Here is a 20,984-nt window from a genome sequence, read left to right on the forward strand (position 1 = left end):
AAAGTATATGAAAAATGTTTTTCCCCATTTTATCAATTTCTTTATGTTTTGCTCATAATTTATGAACATTTAACTGTGTTTCTTTAATCTGTGGTGGAAATTTGCGTCCAAAAAATGGACAGCAGGCCAGATGTTGAACTAATTCCAACTAACTAACTAACTAACTAACTAACTAACTAACTAACTAACTAACTAACTAACCAACTAACTCCGCGAAGCTGTAACCTCTGAGGTTTTGTTGAGAGTGAAACAATAGCCCCCTCTGCTGGTGAGAAACAAGATTTTTCTTCTTCTTCTTCTTCTTCTTCTTCTTATTGTTATTATTATTATTATTATTATTATTATTATTATTATTATTATTATTACGAATTGCAAAATCGAGCCGAGCCACCGCGCGCTGTGTTTACGTCATCATTGTGCGACACCAACACATCGCTTCTGTATGGTCTACATCTCTCACACGTGAGATCATGTGTTATTCTCTTTTTAAAACAAAGTGTAACTTGTCTGAGGTTATTTTATGCTCATCTAATAAAAATGTTTGTTTTATCTCACAAATAAGGTAGCTGGTAATGGTATTAGACTGCAGCAACTTATAAACTATGAGTGATGTCTTCATAGGCGATTTCAGTGTGTGGAATGTTACTTTTATGTTCCACTGGTGTAATTGACAACTATACTAACCTAGCGGACCATGGCATAGAGTTAAAGCGAAGCAGTGGGTCTTGGCGGTGAATTCGGCTTGCATTAGTCTCATCTAGCAGATAAGAAGAAGAAGAAAGTATCATTTCTATAGCGCCTCTCAAGATAAAAATCACGAGGCAAACAAAAACGAACAAATAACAAAAACGCTATATTCGCTGATTTTCATGCTATCATTTCAGTTAGGATGCGTGACTGGGTCAAGTTACACTTACTAAGATACTCAAGCTAAGTCCTTAAAGCTTTTATTTTATAGTGATTCGGGATGATACTGAGATGAGTGTTTTTTTCTATTGTAATGCCAATATAACAGGTGTGTTTTCAGTCTTAACCAGTGTGAAATAAGCTGTGTTGTGCCAGTCAAAATCTAATGATGTGATGTATGTTCTTCTTTGCTTTTCACAGATTTTAAAACTGGGAATTACCTGTAAAAAGTGCAACCTTCTCTGTGCTTTGAGGTCCACAATATGCTGGTGAATGAGCGGCGAAATGGAGGAGGAAAAAAGAGGAAACACCCTAGTGCAGATGGAAGTGGAGAAGAAAAAAAGAGGAAGAGAGGTGAAGAAAAACATAAAGGTCAAGGAGAGGGTGAGAAGATCCGATTGGATGCTCTGAGTGTTGGATATTTCCGCCGGGTTGGAGAAAGACTCAGTGAAGAATTCCAGGATAATGAGGAGAGAGGTGAGAAGATTTAGATTTCTGAGGTGAAACACAAGAATGAAAGTTTGATGAGTGTAGAAGAGCCAGTGCCAAGCTTCCTCCTTAGAACTTTTATGTGTATGGCTTCAGTTTTGAGCAGGTATGTTCAGGATGCTATTTTTGAGAAGTACAGCTAAAAATGCACCATAAAATAATTTTCTCTTTTCACTTGATGATTTTATCCCCCGTTGTCCTTCTGCCAGACACCAGAGCTCCACCAGACACTCGTTTAGCCATGCAACAGGAAGGAAGTGCATCTTTATAAAGCAAGGCAAAATAAGAGGAAACTTTCAATAATTAAATGTGACAAAATAATTTAAATAATTAGTTTTATTGATTACAGTAAACTAGTTATTCCCCACATTATTCCAGTTAGCTGTCTTAACTCATACTCGTCTTACCCAGTATGTTAAATTGGTCCCAGCTTTATGTGAAGCATGCAGCAGGTTGGACTCTATCCACGTTCGTTGACTTTCTCTCGTCTCGTTGTTCTTCAGAGATGTTTGTGGAGAACGTCCTCTCAGAGGTGAAGGGGAAAGCCTCCCTGGTGGCGATGGACAGAACAGGAAGCATCACTCTGCAGCGCCTGCTCCCTCTGGCCACCTTTGAACAGGTGGGGGGTGTACTGGCCGAGCTGGGTGGAGAATCGGGATCAGGGTTTAAGGTCGTATCATGTGACCGGTGTGGGGGCCACGTGGTGGAGAGCGCACTCAGACAGATGTCCAGGTGGAGTGGTAAGAACTTTGCTTCTATTCAAACAAATAAAACGTTAAAGAGTTCATATGGTTTAGGGCTGCACGATATTAGGAAAACCTGCGATAACACTGATTAATAGTGCGATGACGATATTACTTGCGATAAATAAAAACTTAACTCAGGAACAAAAATAATCAAAAACAAATAAATAAAAAAATGACAAAAAAATCATAAAAATGAGAAAAGCAAAAGATGTGAGGAAAGGGAAAAAGAAAATGAACAAGAAAAGGCAATCAGTGGATCCCGGGAAAAGCTGAATCAGCAGAAGAAAGCTAACTCAGGCGTTTGCTAATAAGATTGGGCGATGGGGCGAATGAATCGACCATCGGCGATGGGCTGAGCCGTTATGGTTATTTCTTACAGGAGGCGATTTGTTTATTTCTTTGTTTGTTGTTGACGAATATTTTACACGTTACGCACAGAGAACATCACGGAGGTAACAATCGAGAAGATCTCCATCAGCGCATCTGAGCCTTTTCTCACCTCCTCCGCCTCTGGCTGCTGACAGTGCACGTGCAAGCGGCGTGCCGAGGAGGGGCTTGGAGAGCGTCTGTGACGCACTCGACATCGTGCACTACAGCGCGGCGTTGAGTGAAAAGTGGAAACCCTTCTATCTTTCAGTCTGGAAGACTTCTGGTTATTTCATTTGGAGAAATGTTTCTTTATTTAAAACTTTGGCTGAAGTAGCTCTCGTCGTTATTCAGCACCTGCTTTGAGCGTGTCAGCAGAGCACGGATCCATCCAGAACATTATTTAAACAGCCATGAGTCTGTCTGAGGCAAAAGTCTATAATCTCATAACCTCTTCAGCAAGCTCCCTAGAGACATTTGATTACACACAAGCTGCAGGTGGCCACTTCAGGTTTACGCGGCGCAGGTGGAATGTTCCTAATTTAAGTGAAATCGTATAATTGCATTGTTCATGTTACTGGGGCATTCTGATCCGCTTGGTTGGACTAAATACTAATTAAAATGAATGGAAATTTAACGAATGATTATCCATTATTTAAAAAATGAAAGTGATGGGGATGAATGGATCATGTGACCTCTGGCAGCGAGCTGCCTCCTCAGGGTGCGTCCAAATGAGACAGCGATTCATTCCATCCCCCCTCTTATAAAAGAAAGAACCCCAAAAGTTTTTGTTCAGAAAGAAACATTTTGCTTAAATAAAATACCACAACAGTGGGCACCACAGGGAAGCAAAGACGAGGCTTCTTTTTAACATTTTAACCGTGTTTAATACGGGCCGTTTATACGTCACTCTACCAAACTACAAATACTAAATTAAACAAAAAGAAAAATATTAAGTTCTCTTCCAGCAAACATATGTGCTGCGCTTGTCTAAAAAAAATCAATGTTTTGGGCTTCTTCTGTGTTCGCAAATCAGTCTGTGCGTCATGACGTCACGTGCACGAATAAATCGTCCATCGTCTTTTTTTGGACTGACGATTGGCGGTGGGAAAAATTATACAAATCGCCCGACCCTATTTGCTAACCATCAAAATTGAGTGCCATCCGCCTCGGGGGCGGGCATCTAACCTATGAGAACCCACCCAATTGGCCAAGTGGGTGAAGAGCTCTATTTGATTTGTTAAAAAAGAAACATGTTTCCGTTTGATTGACAGAATGCATTATGTGTAGCAAACATTTGAGCTGACCATTCATTGCGATATTTATCTGTTCTTTGCGATATGCATATTGCGCATGCTGATATCGCGATAACGATATACAGGTCCTTCACTAAAAATTAGCATATTGTGATTAAGTACATTATTGTCTGTAATGTACTGATCAACATTAGACTTTCATATATGTTAGATTCATTACACACAACTGAAGTAGTTCAAGCCTTTTATTGTTTCTAATGTTGATGATTTTGGCATACAGCTCATGAAAACCTAAAATTCCTATCTCAAAAAATTAGCACATTTCATTCGACCAATAAAAGAAAAGTGTTTTTAATACAACAAAAGTCAACCTTCAAATAATTATGTTCAGTTATGCACTCAATACTTGGTCGGGAGTCCTTTTGCAGAAATGACTGCTTCAATGCTGCGTGGCATGGAGGCAATCAGCCTGTGGCACTGCTGAGGTGTTATGGAGGCCCAGGATGCTTCGATAGCGGCCTTAAGCTCATCCAGAGTGTTGGGTCTTGCTTCTCTCAACTTTCTCTTCACAATATCCCAGAGATTCTCTACGGGATTCAGGTCAGGAGAGTTGGCAGGCCAGTTGAGCTCAGTACTACCATGGTCAGTAAAGCATTTACCAGTAGTTGTGGCACTGTGAGCAGGTGCCAGGTCGTGCTGAAAAATGAAATCTTCATCTCCATAAAGCTTTTCAGCAGATGGAAGCATGAAGTGCTCCAAAATCTCCTGATAGCTAGCTGCATTGACTCTGCCCTTGATAAAACACAGTGGACCAACACCAGCTGCTGACATGGCACCCCAGACCATCACTGACTGTGGGTACTTGAGACTGAACTTCAGGCATTTTGGCATTTCCCTCTGCCCAGTCTCCCTCCAGACTCTGGCACCTTGATTTACGAATGACATGCAAAAATTGATTTCATCCGAAAAAAGTACTTTGGACCACTGAGCAACAGTCCAGGGCTGCTCCTCTGTAGCCCAGGTCAGGCGCTTCTGCCGCTGTTTCTGGTTCAAAAGTGGCTTGACCTGGGGGAATGCGGCACCTGTAGCCCATTTCCTGCACACGCCTCTACACGGTGGCTCTGGATGTTTCTACTCCAGTCTCAGTCCACTGCTTCCGCAGGTCCCCCAAGGTCTGGAATCGGTCCTTCTCCACAATCTTCCTCAGGGCCCGGTCACCTCTTCTCGCTGTGCAGCGTATTCTGCCACACTTTTTCCTTCCTACAGACTTCCCACTGAGGTGCCTTGATACAGCACTCTGGGAACAGCCTATTCATTCAGAAATTTCTTTCAGTGTCTTACCCCCTGGCTTGAGGGTGTCAATGATGGCCTTCTGGACAGCAGTCAGGTCGGCAGTCTTACCCATGATTGCAGTTTTGAGTAATGAACCAGGCTGGGAGTTTTTAAAAGCCTCAGGAATCTTTTGCAGGTGTTTAGAGTTAATTAGCTGATTCAGATGATTAGGTTAATAGCTCGTTTAGAGAACCTTTTCATGATATGCTTATTTTTTTAGATAGGAATTTTGGGTTTTCATGAGCTGTATGCCAAAATCATCAATATTAGAAACAACAAAAGGCTTGAACTACTTCAGTTGTGTGTAATGAATCTAATATATATGAAAGTCTAATGTTTATCAGTACATTACAGACAATAATGAACTTTATCACAATATGCTAATTTTTTGAGAAGGACCTGTATTTCCGATATATTGTGCAACTCTAATATGGTTCCTAATGAGCTGTGGGGGAGGGGCTTAGACGGTTGTTTACTAGCTCTGGCTCAGAACACAGAACCTTCATACTGTACTTACTTCTAGCAGCCTTCGTGAATGGCCTCAGCTTGGAGAAACAGAATTTACATCCAAGAGGACTGACAAGCTAACAGCTAGTATGCATGCATCCCAGACCAAAGTCTTACAATGGCCCCAATTTCCAAATTTTCATAATGATTTATAAAACGTATGAACCATTTTGCAGTTATTAAAGTATATTTCTGTGTAAACATCTGTGTTCCAATGTCCCTGCCGTTATAACCATATAATACCATATTTATTAAGCGCTTTCAACACAGCAGTTACAGCTGACCAAAGCTCTGCACAATTAAAACAAGCTAAATAATCACATAGACAGTCTAGTTAAAAAGAAGGGACTAAAAATCAAACCAAACAGGTAATTAGGACCCTAACTCTTTTGGATATTCATTCTGTGTTTATCTTCATTATCCATTATCTTGTTCCTTTTTTGATAGGGTTTAGTAAAAAACATGTTTTTTTTGTTTTGTTTTGTTTTTGTTTTGTTTTTCCTGACATGCTTCAGCTAGTATCTCTGGCTGTCATCAGAGATCGCCGGTGTTGGTGGCGTCACTTCACAGAAGACAGAATTAACACTGGTTTAAAGGTTCACATTATAAAGTAATGTTCTTTTTTGAAGAGTGTAGCTGATTAACCCTTTACCTTCCACATCTACAAGAAAATTAATATTTACATGTATTTTTTGCAGTTATTTATTCATTAGGAACAGTCACAATTAATATTCAAATGAAACTGGTGCATTATGGTCCATTAAAATTTTTAATTATATTAAAATGTTCAATAATATTAATGTAAGACATTTATATTGATATTCGAAAAATCCCAATATGTTTTGAATCTCTTTGTTTAGTTTTTTAGTTTTTAAAGACTATTTTAGTGATTTAAATGAGTTCATTTTGTCACACATATTTGGAAAAAACTAATGAAATGGACATATCTGCAACAAATCCGCACATCAGTTCTGATTTAAAGTCTATTTCTGCAAACATAGGCCATTCAAATCAAATTATATTAATTATTCTTTACTTTTTCAAAAAAACATTCTTAGAAAAGGCTGAAGTGTCAATTTAAAACTGTCCTAAACAAGCTCTGGTGGGTTTTGTGAATCTTTGCTGTAGAAGCATCACAGGAGGACCCATCTGCCACCACAGAAGAAGAAGAAGAAGAGGCAGAAGTTGGGTTGTTGGAAACACAGGTGTTGTGTTTGAGTCAGGTGATCAGAGACAACAGCTCTGAGTTCATCAGACACGTTCACGGCTCCCACGTGGTCCGCACTCTTATGCACGTGCTGGGGGGGTGCCTTGGACCCCCTCGCACCGAGGCTCGTCCAGGTAGACACCACCTCACCCTCACACGTTCACACAAGCTAGTCCTATTGCAGAACAGGTTTTAACACTTATAATTGTTGCTTTTCTCAATAATCTTGTATAATTGTATGTTTTTATGTTTGTTTCTTTTAAAGCCATACTATGCAACTTTTTATATTTTATAATCGTTTTCTTGAGCCAGCATGTGCTAAAAGGACTCTTAGGGTTAATGAAATGTCACTCAGATGCCCACCGCCCCCTGTGGCCAGAATATTCCACTTGCAACTTCAGAATTGCTGGTCTGGTCCCTGCTGGTGGAAGCCAGGGGCTGTGGAGTGGAGTGGAGCTGACATGGTGGAGCTGCAGTCTGCTTCCAGCACCATCCTGCATGTTTTAGATGATGAACACAGCTGGTTTGCTTAATTTAGTGATGAGTCACTCCTGTAGACACTAATGAAGGCTGAGGAGACATTTCAGCTGTTAGATTAAGGTGTTAAAAAGATTAACACACAGCAAGGCGATAAGTTTAATTTTCGGTTTAACCACAGAGGATTACTAAAGAACACTAGGGGGTGCTACAAGCAAGCAAAACTGCAAAGTGTGCCTTTAAGATAACATTTCTCTGAGATGTGGATGTCGCATAGAGTCAATAAATCTGACTGAGATTCTGAGAATTGTCTTAGAAAACTCGAGCACGGTTTGATTGTTAGCAGGAATTGGATGTTTTCAGCTCCTGCCCTCGCCTCCACGTGGGTAACACTAAAACAAGCTGACGGTTACAGAACCAGAATGACTGAGCCTCCTGATTTCTCCCCCCCAAAAATGTGATTTCATCTTATTTTTTACATTAAACCTGTGAAACTAAAGCTTTTGATCCTTTCGTTTGTGGTTCTTTGAAGCTGTCGGGGTCTCTGTAGCCACAGGCGTTTTAGTTTGAAGTTTTGTATTCGTGACCAACTTTTATTTTGATATTCTTGGTTTTAACCAGGTGGGAAAGAACGCAGAACTGCCCCTCAGCTGACTGATTTTGAGATCCCCACCTCATTCTGGTACGAGCTGAAGAGCCTCACAGAGGCCTTGATGGAAAACATCCAACGTGAGTCATCCTTTTCCTTGAGTTTAAACCAGTTCTTAAAATTTTAGACTAAATTGTGATGTTATGGAAGATGAAAGATTGAAAGAAAAACAAAAAAAACGATTTATAAACTTTGTACTTGGTCCTGTTATTTCTTCTTAAAGGGACTTTTCGGACTTTTGAATTTTTATGCTCGCGATTGCCCCCTCAGGCCAAAAGCGTAACGGCAGCTTCAATAGTAGGCTCGTGCACGAGGCGCGCATGCTGTACGTGCACACTCCTTAACGAAAATAACAGCTGAGAGAGTCGTGTGTGTGTGTGTGTGTGTGTGTGTGTGTGTGTGTGTGTTCTTTTCCAGTTAGGTCTGGTGTCCTCTCCTGCTCCTCCTCCCTGAGTAGTTATCACGTTCACCTGGTTCTCTCCCCTCACACCTGCAGCTCATCATCCTCCCATTATGCCCCAGTGTATTTAAGCCTTGTCAGTGTCTCAGGCCCTGTCCACACGTAGCCGGGGATCTGCCAAAGCGTAGATATTTCTCTACGTTTTGGCCTGTCATCCACACGAAAACGGAGTTTTTTCACACGAAAACGGATCTTTTTAAAAACTCCGGCCAAAGTGAAGATCTGCGTTTTCTCCGTTTTGGGTGTCTGCGTGTGGACAGACAAAACCGGAGTTTTAAGGTCCGCAACGTCACTTTCCGCGACAAAAAATGCTGACATCACGTGTGCGACCTGTGTTTACACTAGCCGACAGCATAGATGCCCTCAGAGCTGCGCTCGCTTTATCAATTGTCCAAGCGCTTTTTGCTTGTTTGTTTTTGCAAGCAGAATTACTGCTCCTTGCGGAAGACCACAGATGAAGGATGAGGTTAAGAACGGGGGAAGTACTGCCGCCTACAGGTCTGGCATGTCCTTAACAACGTATTTATCCGGGTACGTGTGGACAGAGTCTGTTTTTAAAACGCGGTGGTGTGGATGCAAGTTTTTGGAGGGGCGGATATTCGTTTTCAAAAAACCCCGGCTACGTGTGGACTAGGCCTCAGTGTCTTGTCGGTCCATTGTGGTAATTCTGTCAGACTTCGCTCATGATCTGTAGTATTACTTGTGCTTCTCGTCTCTCAGTGTTTTGATCTCTAGCTTTTGGTATTTGGGCATCTTTGGACTTTGGCTCTTTTGTTTTATCCTCCAAAATAAAGGATTTTTTCTTTATATCATCACCTTCCTCGTGTGATCCTGGGTTCCTGCATTTTGGGTCCTACAAACTTCGCAACGTGACAATTTATTATTTCTATACATGTTTTGGCTGTCAAACTTCCTTATAGTCCCTTTAACTTTTTTTATCTACGGGATTTAAAAACAAATGAAGCTGATTTTGATGGCGACACCTCCAGCAAAGCTTAAGGGAACGAGCCCGAGGGCGTTTGTTTGAATAGATCGCCGTTGGGATAGGAAGATGTTCAGCGTTAATATATTAAATTGAGTGCTACAGTTTTCATAGCAGTACAAATTTACAGAGTCAGTAAGTAACCTCAGGGTAAATGCAAACACTGCAAAAAGTAGCTTTTAGCTGAATTCTCTGGGAAAAAAATATCTGTTTGATCTGATTCTGTTTCTAACACACAAGGAGATTGAAACCTCTGCAGCCCTTTAATCTCACAGAGAAATAGGTGCAGCACTAAATCTTTAGATTGGCAGACATTATGAAAATGATTATTCAGTTGAAATGAAAGATTAAATGCACAGTGTAACTCCAGTGTTGCTTGTTTTCAGAAACTAGCTTAATATGTCAGATTGTGTTAGCATTTGTCATTCAATGACAGGCTTTCCATGTTTCTATCATAATGAAGACCAAATTGGGAGATTACTCAAAAGAGTTGTATAAAAAGAAAGATTTTGTGGAAATAAGTTGTGCTTTTAATTTGAAATGCGCCCCAGTGAAAATACAGATGTGCTCTTTGGAGCTGCATCGTTTCCACTTTGATTAATGAATGATGCTCATACTCGACTCCAGTTTAACTTCATGGGGAAACTAATTCAGCTGCAGGAACGGCAGCAGAAGAAGAGTTTACAGGAAGTATGCTCATCACACACAACTCAATTTTCTAGGATATCTAGAATTTCTGGTGTACAGCAGGTGGCAGTATTCTACTCCCACAGAAGAAATGTCCGATCTAATGAAGATGATCGCTACAAATATAAATTTATAAACTTTAGAAAGTTTTTTTTATGTCACTCAGAAAGACTTTCCTTCTTTCTGTTGGCTATTCTTCAAAATATTTAGGTTTTGTTTTGGAAAGTTTTGGTCTCACTACAAAACTCCTTGAAATGGTGGAAGTCTAAAATGCTGTATTGTTTCTTCCAGTGAGTGTCAGAGATGCTGTTGCCAGTGCCGTTTTCCAGACCATGCTGACCGTCTGTCACAGAAAACGTCCCAAACTCTGCAAACAGCTGCTCAAGCGCATCACCGAGTACCTGACGGGTCACAGTGCTGCTCCTGGGGTCAGGTGGGTGTCTTTTACTCTGTTCTCCTTCCAAAGTGATGGAAACTTCACACGAGGGCCGTCTCCACTATCTGGGTGATTTTCTTAGCATGCACATGTCTCCACTTCACTGGGCTGGCCATTTTGCATGCCACAGCCACTCTGCCGGTGTCGGTACAAGATCTGCTCGGGTGCAAAATCGGCTCGGGGTCCATCGACTGCCGATGACGTCAAAGTAGTTGATTGGCTGAACATGAACCTTACATAATCACGTTACGTTGGTCCAGGCAAATCTTTCTGCTGGAAAGATGGACAACTTTTACAAAGAAATCCATCATTACCTCTTTGAAAATACACTTTTAGCATAGAGCTGCATGTATATTAGGGCTGAACAATTAACTGCATGTGCAATTAAATTGCGATGTGACAAAAGGAGATTTTCTAATCGCAAAGGCTGCAATTTGGCAGCGAGTGGTTAGCGCAATGCTAATATACGTGGAAAAACCCATAGGAATGCTAATGCTAATATCACCGATTACATTCTTACAAATTATGAATTAGAAACGTGCCAAATGATTACATTTGGAGTCTAATAGAAAGTAAAACTACCATCAATCAAATAAGTACAGACAGGTATTTTAGTAAAGCCAGAAAACTTTTAACTCCAGAGTTTTGGCTAGCAGCTATGAGCGTAACTGAACTACGCATGGACAAGACGTCAAAAACTAAACACAAAATACTTCAATAAACGGGACACACTTCTTTCCTGCAAATACAATTTCACAGGTGTTGCTAATGCCTATGATTCTTCAAGGGATGTGCTCAAAGAGGAGTTCAACATTATGAATACAATATGTTTTATTTTACAAATACCATTATAAACACAAACTTACATCTTAAGAAACATTATTTTAATAACGAAACTGTGAAAGTCTTTCCAACAGTATAGATGTGTACTGTATTTTGTCCGAGTGGGTTTGCCGTACTCTGACGTCATCGGCAGTCGAAGGACCCTGAGCAGATCTTGCACCCGAGCAGATCCTGTACCGACACCAGTCTCCCAGGTGGAGTAAGTTATGGTGGTTGATCTACTTGCTGCTGAAGCTGTGGCCTTATGCTGATGTCTAAATCCTGAAAGGGCTGATGTTGTATCACAGCGGCTGAGAGGACTAAGCCATCGTATCTAATATTTTTTGTCTGTCCCTCCTTTAGTCCCCTCCTGGTCTTTCTGAAGGACCAAGCCTCCAGCCACCTCATAGAGACGATGATTCAGTTCTCCCACAAGTCTCTCCTGCGTGACCTCTACAAGCACCACCTGAAGGGTAACCTGGTTGATCTCGCCCTCCATGCCATCGCTAACTTCCCCATACAGCGGCTGACGGCAGCCTCAGCCAAGCATAAACATGTAGGTAGGGCAGAGGGATGGTGAAGCTGCCCGGGGTTTCCTCCATGCCTTATTGTCTGTCTGTAGTTCATCAGGTTGTTTGACGAGCTGGTTCAGGGGGTGGAAGCCATCTTGGCCTCCGGTCACATGGGTGTGATCGTCCAGCTGGCAGAGAGCTGTGCAGAAAGTGGAGAGAGACAGGATGAGATGATGCAGTGCCTTCTCCAAGTAAGCCTCTTGTTTTTATATTTTCACCTTCCTTTTGTGACTGAATGTGATTATGGGATGGATTTGTTGACCCTGAGCTGTCCTCTCAGGCTTTCCACTGCGCTGAGCCCGGGTCTCGACACGTCAGCTGCCTCCCACTCTTCATGTCCCTGCTCACCTACGAGGTGTATTACCAGTCTGAAGCAGCAGAGGGCAGCACACAGAAAGAGGTGTGAACAAGTGGCGGACCTTACGCAGAACCGTGTGATCAGTGCAGAAAGGAACTTCTTGTCTTTTGCTTGTTGCTGCCAGGTTCCCCTGACCTCCATCTGTTACCACGGCTCCCGACTGGTGCAGGCACTGGCTAAGTTCAAGGAGCGCTCCCTCCTCCTCAGCAGCCTCCGCACCATGAGCCCTGCTGACCTCCTCACTCTGGCCTCTGATCCTGCTGGCAGCCACGTCCTCCAGGCCCTCATCACCACATCCAGTGACAAAGGCAAGGGCAAAATCCTTAAAAGACTAGAGGTAAAACTAGCTATTTTCATTCCACCACATTTCTTTGAATACAAAGCTTTAGCTTATAAATCCCTCCTAGGGCCAGTATGTCCAAATGGCCTCCTCGAGGCTCGGCAGTCGGGTGCTGGAAGCCGTGTGGAACAGCTGCACAGTCAGTCAGAGAAAAAGCATCGCTCAAGAACTCGGTAACTAGAACAGCTTCAATCACCTGTGCAGAAAAGTCACAGAGGATCACGCTGCTCACTTCCATTTCCTTCCTCCAGCTCCATGTGAGACCCAGCTGCGGGCGGACCAGTTCGCTCGTCACGTGTGGGCAAAGTTTGCCCTCTCTCACTTTGTGCAGAGAAGAGCCCATTGGCAGGAAATCCAGACGGGCGAGTCCAGGAAGCGGAAGATGTTCAGTGACATTCTAGAATGAGAAGTTTTTATTTGTTTATCCTCTGTTCTTTGTGCAAGTAAATGAAAATATATAAAGTTTCAATCATCGCTGATTTTATTTGACTATATTATTCTGTGGTTCAAAGATAAACAATAGACGTAGAGAGCACAGTGGCCAGTAGGGGGCACCAGAGCAACATGTGAGCTGTCCATCTCAAGGTTCTGATTAGATTAGCCTCCCTGGAAAGGTCTACTCCAAGGTACTGGAGAGGAGGGTCCGATCGATAGTTGAATCTCAGATTGAGGAGGAGCAATGCGGTTCTCATCCTGGTCGTGGAACTGTGGACCAGCTCTGTACCCTTGCAAGGGTGATGGAGGGGGCATGGGAGTTTGCCCAACCAATCCACATGTGTTTTGTGGATTTGGAGAAGGCTTATGACAGTGTCCCCAGGGGCACCCTGTGGGGGACGCTCCAGGAGTATGGGGTGGGTGGCTTTCTGTTAAGGGCCATTCAGTCCCTTTACCAGAGGAGCGTGGGTTTGGTCCGCATAGCCGGTAGTAAGTCGGACCTGATCCCGGTGAGGGTTGGACTCCGCCAGGGCTGCCCTTTGTCACCGGTTCTGTTCATCACCTTTATGGACAGAATTTCTAGGCGCAGCCGTGGTGTGGAGTGTGTCGAGTTTGGTGGCAGGACAATCTCGTCTCTGCTTTTTGCGACCCGGACCCGGATAAGCGGAGGAAGACGATGACGACGGCGTTGGAATGGTATTAAGTCAAAGTTGGGTTTGATGCAGAATTGCTGACAATAATCCTTGGTGCCTGTAGGTTTTAAAAAATGTTTAGAGAATCTAAAGTGATTTTGAAGTTTAAATTGGAGCTTAGTGAACTTTATCTCCATGTGGATAATCCCAGAATAACCTACAAAACCATTAGAGCTGTTGATTTTCACTGTAAAGTTCTAAATCACTTAGAGATTTTCTTGTTTTTTTATGGAAACAAAATCAGTCTGTTAGAAAAACTAAAATTAGATAATTAATGACATTTCCAAAAGAAAATTCATTCTTTTATTTGACTTTTGCAGCCTTACACTTGATGGGATTCACTTTGCACAATGCACGTCTAATCTGCTGTGGGTATGTCATATTCTGCAGAACACGGGGCTTTTCTGACCTGCTATTAATCCAGATTACTGGAGATTTCAATTCATTTTATTTTGGTCATTTAAAAGGAAAAAGAAAGAATACAATAAAACAGAATCTCAATTATAGTAACCACAAAGGTGTAGGCTGAAACCTAACTTTTTATGCCTACCCTATTTACTCAATCACATTACTTATCAAGAAAAAATGACAAAGAAAGATATAAGTAATATAGTAATAAATATTAAGATATAAGTAATAAAAATGCTAATCATCATCGAAATATAGAGAACAACAACAAACATAATTCAGCAAGAGGAAAAATACACAGAACTAAAGACAGAACTATACAAAACTACCAGTAATATTAATAAATTGATGTATGATAGATCAAAACAGAAATTCCAATACTATAACTTGTGCAAGAACATTACATTTTCATTGACATCTATCAGACACACTAGACCACATACAGTCATTATGGCAGTATGACATCATCTTATTGACGTACATTTTTTTGAATGATTTAACAGTGTTACATGCCCTGATTCCAGTGTCCAAGTTATTCCATAATTTGACTCCTACTGCAGTACAACTCTGACTCCTAACATTTGTTCTTACTTTCTCTCTCACAAATTGTCCTTCCCCCCTTAGATCATACAGAATTTCTTTGACCTGGAATAGCTTCTGAATACAGTCCGTAAATATTTTATTTTGTACTTTAAAGATTACTTGTGCTGTTTGGAGTTTGACCAGATCTGTACATTTGAGTATTTTTAGTTTTATGAACAGGGGGAGTGTTGGCGCACGGTAATCAGAGTTTGTAATTACTCTTATTGCCCTCTTCTGTAATAAAACTATGGGTGCTATATGAGATTTGTAAGTGTTTCCCCAGACTTCCAGACAATACATCATGTGAGGAAATACTAATGATTGGTGTAAAACTAACAAGGATTTCCCGTTTAGAATGTGTTTCGATTTATTTAAGACTGCATGATTTAAGATTTGACTTGCATGAGAAACTCGCTCCTTTTCATTTGCAACCTGCCATCATATTCACCTGGCCTCTGGCTCTGCTGGTGCATTGTCGCTTTCACCAAACCGATTTCAATGATCCGTTACTCCCTCTGTGGGTGATTTCTGACAACGCTCTGGCATAGTCCTGCTTCCTCTTGCTGTTTGTTTATCCTATCTCTGTGCGTGTGAGAGAGTATAAGGAACCACCTTTCGTCAAGCTTTTTGACAGGTCTATTGTTTTATGCCCTTTTGTGATATGATCTTTAATGACCCTATATGTCAAGAAAGGAATTGATGACTGTTGTGTAATGACGCATGAAGTTATTGTTTGTAGTTCCCTTTTGTCAAGATGTATATTGATGATCTTCACCACTTTAGTTAGGTTTGATAACTGTTTTGTGTTAACCTCACAGTTCCCACAGCCCCTCCCTTTCATATGTGAGACCCCACATCCCTACAAACACACACACACACACACACTAGGGGCTGCTTGACTTAATTTTTTTTAAAGTCGACTGTCAAGTAATGAAAATCGAGTTGACTTTGACTAGTCGTTGACGTCATACACCTGAAGCAGCGCGGGGGGTGGGTGGGTGGTTTCGCTGGTGTTTTTGACAATTAAAATTGCACCCACATTTTCAAAGTTAAACATCTCTTTAAACAGCGGTAGTTTCTGCATCTATACTGCTCCGCTTCAGCTCTCTCCCCCTCCCCATGCGCAGTGCGCCTGCAGCCTCTCGGAGTTCCTGCAGCTCTAAACATTAAAATAATTATTTCCTTTTCTGTTCCTCACTTCTGATTACCTTCAATGGTGTCTGTTTGTTGCAACCACCAGGTACAAAAACTAACTTGTTTTTATTTGACTATTTTTCTGTCCTGCCTGTTTATTATCTTCCTGCATCTCCTCTCAATCCTAAAGAGAAACTGCTACCTGGGTTCATATATATTCACCTCATGAGTTACCTTTGAACTGCAGTTCTAAAAGATCTACCGACTGCAAAAACAGCGGAGTGCGTGCTGCTCGCCGACCGCATCTGTGAGGTGAAGTTATTGGAGGACAAAACAGGTGATGTGCCCCGCTCCACAGCAGCGAAACGCATCAGGCACAAATAAAAGACAGAAAACATCAAAGGAAATGAGCCGACATGAACAATTGCGTGTTAAATTTGTTTTTGAGGTGGCGACACCTGATTTGATAATGTTACTGTGGCCGTGCTCAGGACGCAGATGTCTGGAGCGCGTCAACAATCAGAGCTTTGCATGCGCAAGCTGGTTAAGATTAGGATGGGGGTGAGGGGAAGGTTAAATTGCAAGAGGGTAAACGTCACAATTTGGTTAAATGTCCGTTTTACGGCGGGTGTCAGTACCGACGCTCTGGCACAGCGCGTTGCCTCCCGATGCGCTGGGGCTTGTCACCTGCTGACCGCAGGCTGCTGTCTTTTCCGAGGACTGCATCTTGTCGCTCATTATCACGTGACAGCGACTAGTCGCTGAGAGGCATAAAAAGTCACTACAGAGCAGTGAAGTCGACTAGTTCATACAACCCCAACACACACACACACACACACACACACACATTTAAAGCATTTCCCCCTTGCAGAAATGTCTGACACTCTCTCTAAGAATTTAGGGTTACCAACTCTAAGCCATCCAGCTACACCTCTCCTACATTCCTCTCCTCTCCTCAGCATCACATTTTGAACCATTCAGAACACACATTTTACAACAGAGGGAGTCACCGATTGTTTCCTCAGCTCGCAATCATTTCACTTACCTAGACAAAGCATCTGACTTACCTTTGTTCTATAAATGCATATAATCATTGGTGGGGGTTGTAGAAATGTACGTTAATAACTCATATTTCAGATTCAAATGAGTTTTATCTTGACTGTTTATCTGTAATCTGACCTGCTTAAGGGTTTTTTTTTTATTTTGTTTTTTTCCAGCAGGTGTATTTTATATAAATGATAAAACCAGTTTACCTTGAGGGATGTTAAAGTCTCCCGGTAAAGCACAGGAAACACTTCAGATAAATCTGAAAGTCTAAACATGTCAGATGTTGGGCTGGGTTGTTTGTGGGTAGTTTTATTACCTGCTAGAGCTGCTCTCTGGAAGACTGAAGTCAGCAAACACAGAGGCCGCAGAGAAAAGGTCCTACTCGCTCGAGATGGAATTGAAGTCTGAAAGGTTCTAGCCTTAAGCATTTTAAACGATGCACCCGAGCTGTAACTATGGTAACGCAAGATTCCATAGCTTTACTATAGTGACAGTCTATCATAGGTGACAGACAGCGCTCCATAGGGAGCCTAAGTCACGCCCATCTACTTCCGGACCACGGGTCCCCAGAAAAACAAAAAAATGAATGCAAGTCAACGGGGCTAAAGACGCTATTTTCTAATTCTGCTTGTTATGTGCCATGGATTTCACATATGATGTCCATGAAGATGCATTTTAATACCAAGAACACACTTATTTTTGAAAGGTGGGAAACGTTATTTTAAGTTTTGTGTAAAAAGTCCAGGACTACAAATGCGCTTTATGAAATTGACATAATCGAAGCAGACACGGAGAAAAACGGGGAACTGTGCTGCTCCGGGCGGCTGCATGTTGGAGTAGCTCTGTTGACTATATGTAAGTTTTGCCTTTTCTTGGCCATTTTTTCTTCTAGTTTCTCAAGAAAAACTGTATTTTTTGGACACTTTACTTTTCTGTTTCTGGTGATGTGAAGCTTGGAGGATTTTTACTGCTATTTTTTTAGCTTTTTTCACTTTTTGAACATTTGTTATGATACGTAACCATGGCAACAATCTGTTTACAATCGGGAGCAGCTGATTAACATTGGAAAAGCTGAAATAATACCTCAACTGAAGCAACAAATCCCAAATGAGCTAAAACGTAAAAAGTGTGGATGCAGAGCAGGAGCAAAACGGAGACAGAGAAAGAGGAAATTCAAACCATCTCTTCCATCGATCATAATGGGCAATGTGAGATCATTGGCCAACAAGATGGAGGAACTCCAAGCCCTTTCAAGGACTCAGCCAGAGTTTCGGCAGTTTCGGAACCGCTGGAGGAGATAATGCAAAGAAGGATTCTCCAGAGAATCAAGAAAATGATGGACAACCCTGAGCATTCTCTTCACAAGACTGTCCGACAACGGAAGAGTGTCTTCAGTCAGAGGCTTCTTCAGTTTGGCTGCAACACTGACCGCTACTGGAGATCCTTCCTGCCAACAGCCATTGTAATATACAATAACTCTTTGATGACTTGATTATTATTATTATTATTCTGAGCTACTACAGCAATCAATTTCCCTCTGGGATTAATAAAGCATTTTTGAATTGAAAATGGCAGAGATTCTGTGGTGACATCATATAAGCAACGCGCCGATGTCGGATTTGTAGTCATGCTAACATCAAATTTTACAAGCTGATAAATTTCAAAGTACGTGACTGGCGTGATTGAAATGCCCATCGTTGGATTACATTTAAAATGAAGTGCAGCATATGTGTGATCCAGGATGTAAGGAAAAGCGGATTAGAAAATAGCGTTTTTAGCCCCGTTGACTTGCATTCATGTTTTCGTTCCTCCGGGGACCGGTGAGCCGACCGGGAAGAGAGGAGACCTAGGCTCTCTATTGTAGTGAAGTAGGAAGTACAGATAGTGGCTTTAAAAATTAGTGAAGTAAAAGTAAAAAGTAGACCTGAAGAAAATAAATAAAGTACAAACAAAGAAAGCTTTACATATTATATTATATTCAATAACTTCATTACTTTTTAAAATATTTATTTTTTGTTTGCATTTTAAATTCGGTCATCCTGTGCCTCTAAACGCGATTTAACATAAAAGGAGCCATCATCAGGTGTACCTCTTATGCATAATAATGATCGGATCACAGACCAGATGTTTGATGACGTAGAAATATATTTAATGAAAAAAAGATATCAGAACTTAAAGAAGATGATACATCTCTTCAGACAAATAACAAACCGTTTGACATCAAAGAAATTTCTCTTTGGTCTTGATGCTCATACAGGAGTAAAGGTTTTAAATATAAACAGAGATTTCAGTTTTCTATGGTAGTGTTTAATCAAAGAGCAATGTGACAAAAACTATAAGTTACTTAGAAGTTAAATACGTACATAAAGATAACCTGCAGTTGAGCCTCTTGACTTCTCTGTTTGCTAAATAAATCAAATCAAAATCAAATCAAATCAAAGCTTTATTTATAAAGCGCCTTCCGCAACCCTGTCAGGAAGCCGAAGGCGCTGAACATGGTACAGTACAAAGTTAAATAAAGTGAATATATCAGAAAGTAAAAGCAATTCAAATTACAGATTACAAATTACAAAAAAGGTGAAACATTCTAGTAGAAGACAAATGTGTAAAACAAGGGAAAAATTGAACCAATGAAAACTGAGATAAAATCAACATAAAAGAGGGCCAAATTCAAACATGTTCAGGAAACGCCAAGCGGAGGAGGTGTGTTTTTAGGCGGCTCTTGAAGACTGGCAGAGATGGGGACAGCCTAACTATTAGCTGAAGGATCCATTTTTAAATGTAAACAAGTCAAAATAGTTTGTTCACTTAATGTTATTAAAGTTATAACTTATTCAGTGATGAAAAAGTGGCATTTATTTATATTTCTGTCAAACTGGTGCAGAAATAAAGATCGGTCCCTTCTCCAGGCACCACTACTGTACACGGCAGATAGCATGTAGGTCTAGTTTAGGTCTGAAACGATTCCTCGAGTACCTCGAGTAATTCGAGTACAAAAAAGCCTCGAGTCAAATTCTCCACCTCGAGGCTTCGTTTAATTCATGTTTAATGAATTCATGGCTTAGCAATCGCCCGGGGTCATGTTTCACCCGGACCGAAATAAGTGATGCACAAACACACTGCACTGAATGCACACGCGAGTAGCGAATGTAACATAACTTTCTCTTTAGCCATGGCGGACAACGTGGACCCCGGTGGAGTGCGAGAAAATGTCAAAGGTGTGGGACCATTTTTCACGTCGTAAGGCGGAAAACGTACTCCAGTGTAAATACTGTAAAATGGATTTAGCCTACCACAACACCACATTCTCCATGCTGCAGCACCTGACCAGGAAACATCCACATGTGAATGTCACTTCTGCAAGCGGATTCGGAGGTCGGCTATATATTCTGTGGACACTGTGTGACTTTTTCGTTTGTAGCACTCAGTTTCAGCTCACACCGTACGTCTGGTAGCAACACGTCGGACCTAAAAATGTGCTAAAAATAGCAGTTTTTACACAACACGTCAGACTTTTTATTGTATTGTTATTGATGTCTGTTGTCCCTCGGGACTGCTGCAGGAGGACACAGGTATTTATGAGTGGCGGAGGAAAACGAAGTAAATAAATGTTTTGTGATCAGTATAATTTGACATAACCACGGCAAACATGCTTTCTCGACAATCCTTGTTATTGTGTGGAAAAAAAAGTGTAGAAATTAAAACGGACATGTGTTCATAGGTAGCTGGCGAGCCATGTTTGCGCATGCGCCGTGAGCGGTTCTGGTGCTGTTTGGGCCACAGCCGCTCGCTGTGCTACATCAACAGTTATCCTCCTAGTTTTTGTCTGGCTTGCAGGCTAGTAGATTCTCACACGAGGGGAAAATCGGCTCAGGTTGTATGCTTATTTTTTGCACACGCATTTGTTTACTGTGAAGTAAAGTTGAAGTGCTGAAGTTTTGAAAACTAATTTTGAATAAAACTTGAAGAATAACTGGCAATTGCGTGCTCATTTTAAGAGGTCTTTCATGTTTTATAACATGCTATTTGATATTATGGTTTACAAACACAAAAGGGTCATTTATTAGAGTGCTCAATTAATCGATAAAAGATTT

The 20,984-nt window shown here is 41.4% G+C and overlaps 1 protein-coding gene across 2 annotated transcripts; it reads left to right on the plus strand.

Moving 5' to 3' along the window:
- The first annotated feature begins 396 nt into the window (after positions 1-396).
- LOC107384225 (nucleolar protein 9) lies at positions 397-13,071 on the plus strand. Of its 2 annotated transcripts, none has more exons than XM_015957353.3 (12): positions 397-462; positions 1,108-1,383; positions 1,899-2,135; positions 6,731-6,943; positions 7,908-8,015; positions 10,356-10,497; positions 11,686-11,878; positions 11,945-12,085; positions 12,175-12,294; positions 12,377-12,589; positions 12,660-12,765; positions 12,844-13,071. In XM_015957353.3, the coding sequence occupies exons 2-12, from the start codon at positions 1,170-1,172 to the stop codon at positions 12,996-12,998; spliced, it is 1,842 nt and encodes a 613-aa protein (XP_015812839.1). In that variant the 5' UTR covers positions 397-462; positions 1,108-1,169; the 3' UTR covers positions 12,999-13,071. The 2 variants fall into 2 exon arrangements, with proteins under 2 accessions (XP_015812839.1, XP_015812840.1); XM_015957354.3 differs by lacking the exon at positions 397-462 and adding an exon at positions 524-1,015.
- Positions 13,072-20,984: the final 7,913 nt, after the last annotated feature.

The sequence above is a fragment of the Nothobranchius furzeri genome, chromosome 11, assembly GCF_043380555.1.
Source record: "Nothobranchius furzeri strain GRZ-AD chromosome 11, NfurGRZ-RIMD1, whole genome shotgun sequence".
In the NCBI taxonomy this organism is placed as follows: Eukaryota; Metazoa; Chordata; class Actinopteri; order Cyprinodontiformes; family Nothobranchiidae; genus Nothobranchius; species Nothobranchius furzeri.

Coding starts and splice junctions, on each gene's coding strand:
- LOC107384225 (XM_015957353.3), top strand. CDS start 1,170: ATGCTGGTGAATGAGCGGCGAAATGGAGGAGGAAAAAAGAGGAAACAC. Junction 8,016..10,355: donor CTTGATGGAAAACATCCAAC/GTGAGTCATCCT, acceptor TGTTTCTTCCAG/TGAGTGTCAGAGATGCTGTT. Junction 12,295..12,376: donor AGGGCAGCACACAGAAAGAG/GTGTGAACAAGT, acceptor TGTTGCTGCCAG/GTTCCCCTGACCTCCATCTG.